Below are 14,047 nucleotides of genomic sequence, written 5' to 3'. Positions count from 1 at the left end.
CCAGGAAGAGTGTGCTAGACTTTGAAAGCATACCCAGGAATTTTTTTGCCTGGGTCAATTTCATAATATTCTCTGACAAAAACTTACAAATTAATTCCACCTTTCTTTCTTCCTTCTTCTTCTTCCTTTTTTTTTTGGCTGAGGAAGATTGTCTCTGAGCTAGCATCTGTACCAATCTTCCTCCATTTTTTATGTGGGATGCCTGCCACAGCGTGTGCCTTGATAAACAGTGTGTAGGTCCACGCTTGGGGTCTGAACCTGTGAACCCCAGGCCACCGAAGCGGAGCATATGAACTTAACCACTATGCCACCAGGCTGGCCCCACATCTTTCTTTCTTTTAACAATTTCCCCACAGTAAAAAAATCCAAATAGAATAATCACTATTTTTATTGTATTACAGTACTTCACAATTTATTAGTTCCTTAGAATTTGGAAACTTTACTTATGAAAAGGATCAAAAATTTTGAAAACTTAGTTATGCAGAACATACATTTATGTTTTATTCTGAATTCCCACTGTATATTTTCCTAGATTATAGTTTGGAAATAGCAGTTTCTTTTCAATAATGGATCTTTTTTGTGTTAGTAAAAATACTTGAATGGGTTTAAAAATGTAATTTCTCAGTTATTTTGAAAAGTAAGTCTCAGTTCAGAGGCATTTGTGAGGGAGGATAGGATTGGTCCTGAAAAGACTTCTTACGACTATAACTTGAATCCAAGACCATAACAAGGTTCTTTTCAATTTTGTTGAAAATGACTTTAAATTAGTTAAGGCTTATTAAAAGTATGCCAGTATATGTAAATGACAGCTTAAATATATATTTTAAAGTTTTATAAGTAAGTAGTTTTATATAATAATTTACAAGACATTTTTAATATTAGGAAGATCATTTTATTGTATCTGGAACCCATATTTAATCTTTGGGCACAAGAGAAAAATTTCTTTCTCTTCGCCAAATGTATGAAAGATCTGAACTGACACTACAAGCATCCATCACGTTGTTACTTTTGCATAACCCCCAATGAAGACGTTAACACACTCACAAGCCTTTTTAATGTTTATTTCTCAAATCAAAACTATTTAATTACTGACATAGAGAACACCAAAGCACGTATCCAAAGTAAAGTGGTTTGTGTGTGTTTGCGTGGACATTTTTTTTGCCTGTTATACAGATATGCCACCCTGCAGCCACTCTAGGGGCCCTGAGGTTGGGGTATTATGAAGATCATTTCATTCTTTACATTCCAGTTAAAGATTCCCCTTCTACCTCACTTCACTCTGAGTTCTTCGCCACCTCTAGAAACCAAGAGAGATCAACGCCAGGATTAGGTTGTGCTCTGAGAGATGGAAGTGAGGCCCAGCTGGCTGCTGCCTGTCCATTGCAGAACGGAAGTGTGCAGGTCAGGGCTTCTGGGAACTAAACCTCTGAAGACTCGAAATGAGAAGAGGACGACGGCTTGTTGATTTGGGGGTGGCAGTGGGAAAGGGTTCTTTTTCCTTTTTATATTTTGGTGGGAATGGGAAGAGAAAAGTCTATTTTTCAAGAGGTAATCACGGAACAAGATTTGCGTAGGAGTCTGGAATTATCTGAGAGTGTCTAATAGAAGGAAATGTCATTGATTTCCCAAAAGATGCTGCAAAATTCTTGAGGGAAGGCAGGATGGGCTGAGGCTGACAGAAAGAAGAGCATATGGATCAGGCAGCAGTAGCCCATGACTCAAGCCAAAATTTGAGTCAACAACAAAATATTTGGATGGCTTGCAAAAGTTTACAAACACAGGTCATCTCAGGTTGATCATATTATTCTTTCTACTTCTGTCTACATTTTGAAATTTTCCATAATTAAAAAAGTTTAAAAAATTACCAATCAACATGCTGAAGTTAAAATATCTGTTTACTATGAGATCCTCCCAGACGAAATAACACAGTGAGAATGTTTTTAAAGATGCACCACACTGAGCCTGAGGCCCCAGTTCACAAAAACATGTGGCTGGCTGCACTACAGCAGACCAGCATTCGCCAAGATAATGGCTCAGCGAGTCAGAGATGAAGCCAATCTCTCTGAAGGAGCATTCTCTTTCTCCAGAGAGATTATAACTCATAACTCTCACATCAAGGTTGTTTTTCTCCCTGTGTAGTACTTAGCAGTATTTTCCTCCATCTTTGTGTAGATTTCCCTGTCTTCCATTTAAAAAACCTATACATTTGTACATGAGGACGTATATAACAAGCCTGGTTGAATTGATGCCACTCAAATCGATCCTTTGTTCAAAATGTTTCCTTTAGTTATAAGCATAAGGACTCCCTCTCAGGAAGAGATAAAATGCCAAGATCCACACGGACGCACACATTTCATAGCTTATATTTTACACAGAATCTCATTCTTTATGTTGACACAATAATGGCAGACAGCATGGCAAGCCAAGCTTTCAAAAAGTTAAAAACTTTCCTTTGCAAAAAAGAACTGTAAGTAGGACTTTAATTAAGGAGGATGCAAATAATTAGTCCCTATTTTTAAACATTGTTCTGACTTGCAGATTTTATTTATAGCTAACACACAGAGAATGGTCCTTGCTGTCTGTAGGAATGCTAGTTTTAAATGTTTCTAAGTATGTTCTAGCCATACCTTGGTAAACAGCTTTAAATCCAGGCGAGGCGATGCTGTCGTCAGACTGTAGATGCAGCCACATCTGGTTGCTCATACTCACGATAAGGTCAGGAACACTGGATCCAGTGAGTCTGCACAGAAGATAAAAGTTAAATCCACTATTGAAGACATCAAACATCTCTACTTTTACCTTAAATGGAGGGTCTTGATCCTTAAGCAAACAAGCCATAGACATATATATATAGCAAGATTTTCCTTCAGAGAATCAATAGCTACTTGAAATTTATATTTGTATTTAAACCTCGATACCACTGGTGTTTTTCAGTAATTATTCTATTCTGTAACTTCAAACATGTATTTTTTATTTTAAAAATCGACTGAGGATGACCAACCATCCCGTTTGTGTGGAATAGAAGGGCTTCTCTGGGTGCAGGACTTTCAGCACTAAAATTGGGCCAGGTCTGGAAAAACAGGAACAGTTGGTCATCTTATGTGATAGAGAGATACACCTTATTGCTGTGCGGTTATATAACACCACATTATCAACATGAAAGCATCTCAAAGCTGATGAACATTCTGGCTCCTTCACGAAATGCTTGGATTGTCAAGTCTGGCTCTATCATGTACCCTTTACCACAAAATGTCTTCTAAAAATATATCACAGGATGGAAGTTTATTCAACACTAGAAAGAAATGAGCTATCAAGACGTGAAAAGACATGGAGGAAACTGAAATGCATATGACTAAGTGAAGGAAGCCAATCTGAAAAGCCTACATACTGTGTGATTCCAACTCTATGACATTCTGGAAAAGGAAAACCAAGGAGATAGTAAAAAATTCAGTGTTTGCTAGGGATTGTGTGGGTTAGGGGGGTGAACAGGCAGAGCACAGAGGATTTTTAGGGCAGTGAAAATATTCTGCATGATACTATAATGATCGATACATGTCATTATACATTTGGCCAAACCCATAGAATGTATGAGACCAAGAGTGAACCCTAATGAAAACTGTGGACTCTGGATGATGATGACGTATCCACGTAGGTTTGTCCGTTGTAACAAATGGACCATCTGGTGGGGAGCATTGATAATGTTGGGGGTTGTGCATGTGTGTGGGGAGCAGGTGTTTGTGAAATCTCTGTACCATCTTCTCCATTTGCTGTGAACCTAAAACTGCTCTAAAAAATAAAGTTGTAGCATATATCTATATCTATATATCTACATATATATGGAGAGAGAGAGAGAGAGACAGAAACCAAAGGTAACCATACATTAAGAGAAAATTCACAAGAAGAACAGCATGCATAGCTGAAACAGATTCAGCAAATTTATTGAACATTCCCTTTGCATATTAATGTCCAGGTCACACTGAGTGGAAGTTTCAATGCAGCATTCATTATGTATTAACAAAACAGTCACATAGCAGCTGCTGTCAGCCAGTGAAAAGAAACACTAAATCCATTGACTGAACTCAACATGCTGACAGAAAAGCACGTTGAAATAGAAAAAGTGTGAGGAAAAAAAATCAATTCAACCAAAACAAATGTCTGCAATCAAATAGGAAGCTTTGCTTTCAGCCAAGTAGTTTTGGGAATATGAACACATGATTTGCCCCATCAATCATATAATCTGTCTATCAACCCAACATTCTCACCGCAGGCTTACAGTACACCTGATTCTTCAAAGGAAGATGACAACAGTCATTACAAGTGAAGTAACTTGTGCCATGTCACACACAAATTGAAAAAGAAGAAAATATTTCAGTGGGTGACAAGCAGTCACTTAAGAGGTATTTCTTTTTAAAGACTTTTCTTTGTAGGAAAGACTGTTTATTTATGTTTGGTTGTTTTATTTACTTGTTTGATTTGAAGAGAGATTTTTCTTTCTTCCCTATGCACACATATTATTAAAGTGTAACGTACCCCAAAGTGCACAGATTATAAAGATCTAGCATTAACGTCTACTTTGACTTATGGTTATAAAGTCACACATAACACATGTTCCTCCTGTGGTTAGTTCTTACAAGGAACATCTTTTTCTAGCCTTTTGCTGCCAATTACTCTCTGATGTATATCTCATGTATGTCTCTTGTAAGCATCACCAATTATTTTTACACTAATTTTAATTAATTTATATCTACTTCCAATCAGAGAGCTTTGCCTTTTATTTAGAATATTAATGGTAAATTAAAGTTCCTCTTTTCTTCTTTTTCCTTTCTTGATTAGTCAATTATTTTTTAACCATCTCTTCTGTCTAAGAGCTTGTTCCTTTTCCTCAACACTTCAAAGATGTCCTTTTGTTGTCTTTCTACTTCTTTTGCTATATTGAGAAGCTTTCTATCAATCTTACATTTGTTCTTTTGAAAATGTTTCTTCTTTTATGCTGCTGTTAAGATCTTTCTTTGTCCCGCTTTTCAGTAGATTTATCAGAATGTGTCAGCCTCAGGTTTTCCATGTATTATCCTGACTGGCTTGTAGAATTCCTTGAATCTCTATCTTGATGTCTGTTGTCAGTATTGCAAAATTCTTGGTGATAATGTCTTCAAATATTGGTTAAGTCCCATTTTCTCTATTGCTTTCTTCTGGAACTCCAATTACACACAAATTTTCTGCACATACATTTTTTTTCTACTTCAGTTTAAATATTTTCTACTAAACTATCTTCCAGGTCAAACCACATACATTGAGTTCTTTATGGCAGATACTGTATTTTTCAGTTCTTAAACTTCCATGTGACTCATTTGTGATATATTACAGTTTCCTGGTAAAATTCTTCATCATTACATTTATTTTCTTAAACATACATCATAGTTAACTATCAAAGTCCCTGAGTGATAACTGTACTATCTGGATATCTTGTTCCTTTTTTATGTCTACCTCTTGGTTTGGGTCATTGGGTTCTGTTTCTGGACAGCTCAGGTAATTTTTGATTGAATGCCAGTTTCTGTGTAAAAACCATCTTACAAGCTCTGTATTTGTTGCCATTTTCCTCCTGGGAGGACTTAATTCTTGTCTGGCAATGACAGCGACCACCACGATCCAATCAGCCATTGGATGATTCATGGCTGCATTTCGGGCGTGTTGTTTTCCCAGCGCTCACTCCTTCTCATGCCACAATCCAGAGGTTATGACATGTGTAAGGAGCTCTCCTCCTTGAAAAGACAGCCCTGGACACCCATCTTGGTCTCTCTAGCACTGTGAAAATTCCAACAGCTCTGCTAGCTTTCTAGACCATAAGCAGCACATTTCTGCCTTGTTTCTTTGCTTCCAATCCCAGAAAAGTCAGGATTGGGCAACTCCATCAAGGATTGAAGCCAATCAGATGCAGGGTCACATCCCTGTAATGCCCTTTTCTTTGACATCTTGGACCCTCAAGTCCTCACTGTTTTGATGTCCAATTCAGGGGCTCCCACATCCTGTGTCTCCCAAAACCACATTCTCTGAGCCACAGATTTCTGTTTGCAGTGGTGCCCTTAAGGGAGATTCAACAAATGCTCCTAAGGACAAAAGATTTGGGAAATATGAGATCTATCTTAATGCATATCCAATCTCCCTTGGTTTCTGTCTTCTAAAATCCTGGCTGCTTTATATTATTTGCCTATGCCTTGAAAGATCTGCTGAATCACTATTGTATTCAGCTTCCACAACTATTCTCAATGAGAAGTTAGGTCTGATATTTTGGGTAGGGAGGGGATTGCAATGGTTCATTTTCTATCTGGCTTAGTTTCTTTGACTTTCTTCTCCTCTTCTTGGATAACATTCCCTAGACTATGTGAATATATGATGGGAAGACTGGTTTTATTCATAGCCATTGTGAATAGCTACTCATTGTAGCTTAGGTTAAATTCACTGCTTTGGTTAAGAAAAGAAAGAGGAAAGAAAAAGGATCATCTTATCATAAAGTTTGTATAGACATAAGGAAGAAAGGATGCATAATAGTTGATTTTTTCTTACTCATTAATATAAATTGGCTTTTGAGTCGTATGTCAGAGGAGTGGAGGAGAAGGCTCTTTTTGTCTCCTTCTCGGCTTTTACCAACACTGCCTGGAGGTGGAGTCAGCATCCTTCTTGGTCTAAATTTCACACCACCATTCTCTACTCACTATTGAACCCCTTTGACTTTGAGATTCATGACATCAGTCAACTCTACTCCACTTCTCATCCCTGTCATCTCCCTTCATGTAGTCCACCGGTTTATTGTCAGCTCTTTCCATGGGTAGTCTGAGTGTCCACATGGATAATTCTTATGAAACAATTTATGGTTCCTTGCGCCTTTAACCCCAATGAGCTTCCCCTCCATTCCACTGTAGACACTGAAATTGCTGGTCAAAGCCTGTACTTTGCTACACTTTATAATAAAACTCTTAGGCTCCTAATCTTTCTCTCTGACCACATCTCCCTGTCTTTTAACTGTCATATGCTTGTACCGACGTGAAACCTACTCTTCAAATTCCTGGGGACTGTTATTCCTGCTTTCATCACATTTTACACATCCTGGACAACGTGGTTGATGCTTTGGTATACTGTCTCATCAGTCTTCCCAATTCTCTTAAAATCTTTCTTTCTTTCTGCCCCACCTATCTGACAAAAACCCAAGTTGAGATCAATCCAACAATCTACTCTATCTTCCTATACATATACAATGAAAGTTGATGAAGAATTTGATGATTTATACTGATATATATTCTTGGTATCCAGATTCCAGCCAGCCAATCAACAACACACTTTTTTCCTGGGCCATAGTCAGCATATTTTCCCTTTATCTTTCACTAGCTATTGTCCCAAACCATCACCATTTTTCTCAAGCTCCTTCCAAATCCTTATTTCTCTTGCTCTCAGCAAATACCTTCATTTCTAAATATATGAGGAAAAACATTTAAGGCAATCAAAATGTGAAATTCCTGCCTCTCAGAATCTCCTAAATTCCTCCTGATACCATCAAACACCCAAGCACTAGAAGCAAAGTTCAGGAGCGGCTTCCTTCTCTTGCCTTTCTCTCTCCTGACCAATCCGTTCATCAACAGGTCGCACGAACTACACTTCCTCAGCATTCCTTTCCCCATTTGCTTCTCTCCATCTCTACTTTCCTATTTGAGCATTTCATATCAACATCACAAAGGTAGCCTCCTAACTCAGCCTCCTGATTTCAGTGTCACCATCCTCCTAGACATTTGATTTAATTTTAAGTTGTGAAAAACAACTATCACAGAGAAAACTCTCACTCATTGAAGACACTTATACTGCCAAGTTAACTACTTTAGAAATAACTTCGAATGAAAATATTTGAATTCCTTATAGTTCTATGGTGAGCATCATTTTAATTCAGTCTTATATTAGTCTGCTGATTCACATAAAATTAAATTAGTAGGTGCATGGCTACACTACAAAGTTCCTTCAATCAAAAGTCAAATTAGGATGATTTGTGTCACTCTAGTTTTAGAATTTATGCCTGATACTTATTTGGCTGCTGTATTTATGAAAAGGATTTAAGATGGCTTGTTACAATTATTTTTTAATTAATATTTTAAAAAATACTTGAAAATAAAATATTTTTGTCTTTTAATTTTTAAAAATTATTTTAGAATTATTTAAAACTAAAGAAAATATTTTCCTTTTTGTTCCTCTTTCATGTCTCCAGAACTATTTTAGTTTCCTAGCACTGATGAATGATTTATTTAAAACAAAGAAGCAAATGTTACTGTTATCCTTTGAAACAACTTATCTGTTTGAAAAAGGATTTTTTTCAATAATTTGTAACTGAAAAATAAATCAGATGCTACCTTTCATAAAATATTTTAACAGTCATCATAACACATACATTTTAACTGCTTTCTTTAAGATAGCCTCATTTTTCTCCAAAATTGACTTTATAATACATGATGTTTTGATTTACACTTAAAATTAAGTTTAAACCTTTAAAATGCTCATTTCAGTTGTATATTGGGCAATTGAAAAGTAAATGCTACGGCTAAGTTAAAAATTGGCCTAAAACTGACCTAGTGTGAAGTCTTTACAGTTCTTTAATGCCTGTAAATTTCATAAGTTCTGCAGGAAGTGTAGAAAATGCAGAGCTCTTTAAAATTAATGTTTTAGTTGACCATTTGTTGTAATTGGGTTGATACAGAGAGAGCTGGAGATTAATAAGGAGAAGTTAAGACCCAGTAATCTGTTCAGGCACCTGGGCACAACAATTCCTCTCAGGGATGGATAAAATACCTTTAGGAAGATTTGGAGATGCCTGATACTAATCCTTGGTGAAAGCTGGCAGACACGAAGCTGCAGAGCCAGAGTCATAAGTCAACTTGAGTCATCTAACAAACCAAGGCAGAAAGGATTTAAATTGTGGTCATAATTAGAATCTTTGGTTTCACACATCTTCAAATAAAGGACTGACCAAGCCTTGAGGGCAAATTAGCCTAGAAGGCAGCTCTGATGGGCATGCAAGTTTCTCAATCTATGCAGAACTCAACTGGCTCCTCAAGCATGGGAGGCACAGAGAACACATCTTTTTACATGGCATTTGCCAGGACAGGAGGAGAGGAACAAGACTCGGACTTATAAATCAAGCTGACTCTGAGAAATAAGGCAGTGGATTTATAGAATAAATTATCGTATTATTATGTATAATGTTAAACCTGGAGATAATCCATACATATGCTGAAGCTGTTGCAATTACTTGAAATTGACTCATGGACACATTTCATTCCAATGTGGCAGACTTTGCTCATTCCGCTGTAATCCATTCCAGCCAGGCAGCATAGAAGGTGATGAGTGAGTTATAGCAATCATCTGCAACCTCCACTTTAGATTCACTAAACAGCATCAGAATGATAAAGCCTTTCTAAGCAGAACTGTAGACAGAATGCCTAATCCAAACTTTGATCTTGCATGTCAAAGAAAAAAGTTTACTAAGGCCCCAAGTGAAGTTATTTTACAGGTTCCTGCAGGTGAGGACAGCCTGGACTATTTAAAAGTACATGGGCTACCAGTGCGGACATGGAGACTCTCTTTTTTTATTCTCCTTCCCACTAAGCACAGGTATGAACCATACGAACCCTGGAAATGGCACCAGAGACAAACAGAGGAACACTCTGGAAGGAAGTAGAGGAAGGCAAGCTGGTTTGGGACCCCAGGAGCAGAGGACAGCACAGAGCAGGGTGTCTTGTGTGCTCCCACAAACAGAGGACTGACCAGACCCAGTATTTCCCCACTCTGACCAGCCAACAGAATGCTCCAGGTAAGCATATTCCTCTCTGGGATGCAACTGGTATCCCTCTCACACCACTAGGTAAAAAGGGTGATGGACAAAAGGGGCTGAGCAACAGAAAGATATCCGGACAGAAGGAATCTGCAGGAGAGACCCAGCCACACCAGTGACCCAATCCAGGAAGACCCTTTGTACAGATCAGAGGCTGACACTCCACTCTCCTCTAAAAGACATCTGGCACCAGCAAGGACAAGTGCGAGTTCCACTGGCACCACATCAACCAAGCCAACCAAGACAATACCTTAAAGGCTCTGATAATTGACCTGCCATTGGAAGCCCACCCTACAAAAGGTGGCCAAGACCTATATGCTAAGCCTAAGCAGGGTGACCGCTTGCTAAAAGAAGAGATTCATATAGTCCCCAGTGTGTCCTAACATGGTAGACAAAATAGCCAGTAAGCAACCATCCTACCAAAAGCCAAGAAAATCACAACTTGAATGAGAAAAGACAATCAACTAACAACACCTGAAATGAATCAGGTGCTAGAGTTACTTGACAAGGATCCTAAAGCAGCCATCATGTAAATGCTTCAAGAATCATTTAAAAATTCTCTACAAATAGATGAAAAAACTTAAAAATCTCAGCAAAGAAATAGAAGTTATAAAGGAAGAACCAGACGGAAATTACAGGACTAAAAGATACAACAGAAATTAAAATAAAAATCCCTAAATGGGCTTATAGTAGAGATGTGTGATGGTATCAGTGAACTTGAGAACAGATCAACAGAATTCCCCTACACTGAACAGAAGAGAGAATATAGACTGAAAGAAAAGTCAGCAAAGCCTAGGGATCTGGGGGACACAGACAAGGTCAAACCTTTGTATAATCAGAGTCTCAGAAGGAGAAAAGAAAGACTAAAAGGATATTTGAAGAAATACTTGCTGAAACTCCCCAAATTTTGTGAAACACATAAACCTACAGTTGCAAGAAACGACGTAAACCTCAGACAGGGTAAACCCAAGTAAATCTATGACAAGAAACATCCAACTAAACTTTTGAAAACTAAAGACAAAGAACAATATCTTGAAAACAGCCAGAAAGGAATGACTCATTACCTGTAGGAAAACACCCATTTGCATGTCAGTGGATTTCCTGACCACTGGAGGCCAGAAGGAAGTGTCACAAAATTCTTCATGTTTTGAAAGAAAAGAAGGGTCAACCATAAATTCTATATCCAGAGAATGTATTCTTCAGAAATAAAAGGAAAATTTAAAAAAATTCTCCAAGATCCCGTTGATAGTAGATCTAACCTTAGTGATTGGCTAAAAGAAGTTCTTCAGAAAGAAAGGAAATGCTAACAGGACGAGCTTGGAGCATTGAAAGGAAGGGGGAGCAGAGAACAGAGCAGAACATAAGGGAGTATAAAGTAGATCATTCTTTCATAGTGAGTTCTGTAAATCATATTTAATGATCAAAACAAAAATTGTAACACCCTCTGATACTTAAGATCATGATATTTAAAAGCTGGGAAGCTAAAGGGACCTAAATTGTAGCAAGGTTTCCACAGTTCATTTGAAGTGGTAAATGTTGACAGCAGTGAACAATGGCCCCACAGATGTCCACGTCCTCTTCCCTGGAACCTGTGAATGTTATTTTATATGGCAATGATTTTGCAAATGTGCTCAAGTTAAGCATCTAAAGGTGGGGAGATTATACTGGATTTCCTAGGTGGGCTTTAAATGCAATCACAAGTGTCCTCATGAAGCAGAGGGAGTCTTGAGATAGACGAGAAGAAAGCAGTGTGAACTTGGAGGTCGAGATTGAAGTGATGGGGCCACAAGTCAAGATATGCTCACAGCCATCAAAAGCTGGAAGAATCTCGGAATAGATTCTACCCCAGAGCCTCTGGAGGGAGTGTGGCTCCTTGGCACCTTGATTTTGGCCAAGTGAAGCTGATTTTGGACTTGTGGCCTCCAGAACTATGAGAGTATAAATTTCTGTTGTTTAAGCCACCAAGTTCATCATAATTTGCTATAGCAACAAGAAGAAATTCACACATCCGTAGATAGTTATAAGTCACGTATGTACATTGTAATACCCAGTGCAACCATTTTGAAAACTATACAAAGAGATACATTTAAGGACACTATAAATAAATTAAGATGGAATCCTAAAAAAAAAAAGAAAAGTTGAATTAACCCATAGGAAGGAAAGAAAAAAGGAAACAGAGAAACCAGAACCAGAGGAAACAAATAGAAAACAAGGAATAAAATGTCATATGTAAACACTAACATATCGATAATAATCTTAAACTTAAATGGTCTAATCATCAAAAGACAGAGAGAGGCAGAGTGGATAAGATCATGACCCAAATACATGCTGTTACATGAAACCACTTCAAACTCAACGACATAGCTAAGTTTGCAAGTAGAAGGATGAACAAAATACACCATGAAAATATTGATTGCAAAAGCAGGAGTGGCCACAAAAAGGCCGAAGTGGCCATATTAATATTGAATAAAGTAGACCTAAGAGCAAAAAATAATTACTAAAGACAAAGACAAAAAACAATTACTAAAGACATTATATAATCATAAAAGGATCCACCAAGAAGACATATAAATCCTGAATATGCATACTCCAAACATCAGAACTTCAAAATACATGAAGCAAAAACAAAGCTGAAAGAAGAAACAGACAAATTCACCAGTACAGCTGAGGAATTCAAACAGCCCATTTATAGCAATTGGACAGAAAATCAGCAAGGTTATAGAAGATCTGAATAACACAATCAACCAACAGGACCTAAGTGACAGATACATAACACACCCCCTAACAGCAGCAGAACACACGGGTTTTATACGCTTCTATGGAATATTCACCAAGGGAGACCATATTCTGGGCCAGAAAATAGACCTCAGCACATTAAAGGAATTTAAATAATACTGAATGCAGTCTTTCACCATAGCGGAATCAAACTAGAAATTATTAACAAAAAGGCAACAGGAAAATTTCTAAACACATGGAAATTAAACAACACATAGTTAAATAATCTATGATCCAAAAAGGAAGTCTCACTGAAGCAAAATTACATAGAACTGAATGAAAATGAGAACAAAATATATAAAAAACACATGAAATGCAGCTAAAGAGTGCCAAGAGGAACATTTATTACACTACATGACTGCATTAGATAGGAGGAAAGGTGTGAAATAATTAGCTAAGTTCTTACATCTAGAAACTATAAAAAGTAAAGCAAAATAAACCCAAAGTGTGATAAAGATCAAAAATCAATGAAATCGCAAAGAGAGAAAAAATGGAAAAAAAATGAAACAAAACCAATTTCTTATAAAAATCAACATAACTAATACATTTCTAAGACAACCAGGAGAGGAGTGAGAGAGAGAGAGAAAGAAACAAAGAAGACACAAATTACCAATATCAGGAATAAAATAGTGAGTATTATTACAGACTCACCAGTCATTAAAAGGATGATAAGGAAATATTACTAACAATTTAGACTCATAAATTTGACAAGTTATCTAAAATGGACTAATTCCTCAAAAACTGCAAAACTACCAGAACTCAACCAAGATGAAACGGACAATCCAAATAGCCCTATATCATCATAGAAATGGATGCTGGAATTAAAAAGCTCTCTTCAAATCAATCTGCAGACCCAGATGGTTTCACCGGAGAATTCTACCAATCTTTTACAGAATAATTGACACCAAGTTTTCATAAACTCTTCCAGAAAATAATAGAGGAAGGGATATTTCCTAATTCATTTAATGAGAAGTTTATTAATCTGATACTAAAACCAGAGAAAGTCAAAGAAGGAAGGAAGGGAGGGAGGAAGGAAGGAAAGAAATGGAAGGAAGGAAGGAAGGAAGGAAGGAAGGAAGGAAGGAAGGACGGAAACTATAGACCAATCTCTCTCATGAACTTAGACACACACATCTTCAACAAAATACTAGACAACTGAATCCAATAATGTATAACAAGAATTATTCTCCCCCACAAAGTAGAATTTATTCCAGTCATGCAAAGCGGGTTCAGCAGTCAGAAGTCAGTCATGTAATTTACCATATGAACAAGCTAAAAAAGGAAAATTATATACTCACATTAGCTGACACAACAAAAGCATTTGATAAATGACAGGACATATCTTGTTTATGAATTGGAAGCCTCAACATAGTAAACATATCAATTCTCTCCCAATTGTTCAACAGG

General features: G+C 37.2%; 1 protein-coding gene across 2 annotated transcripts in view; it reads right to left on the bottom strand.

The window, feature by feature from the left end:
• CSMD1 (CUB and Sushi multiple domains 1) overlaps positions 1-14,047 on the bottom strand; it is a 1,833,881-nt gene that overhangs the window by 446,967 nt on the left and 1,372,867 nt on the right. For both annotated transcript variants that reach the window (XM_023630572.2, XM_023630573.2), the window contains exon 12: positions 2,628-2,740. In XM_023630572.2, coding sequence (XP_023486340.1) covers positions 2,628-2,740 — 113 coding nt within the window. The remainder of the gene's footprint in view (positions 1-2,627; positions 2,741-14,047) is intronic.

Source organism: Equus caballus, chromosome 27 (assembly GCF_041296265.1).
Source record: "Equus caballus isolate H_3958 breed thoroughbred chromosome 27, TB-T2T, whole genome shotgun sequence".
NCBI classification, from domain to species: domain Eukaryota; kingdom Metazoa; phylum Chordata; class Mammalia; order Perissodactyla; family Equidae; genus Equus; species Equus caballus.
The sequence above is the reverse complement of the archived record's forward strand: the minus strand, read 5'-3'. Positions and strand labels throughout refer to the sequence as shown.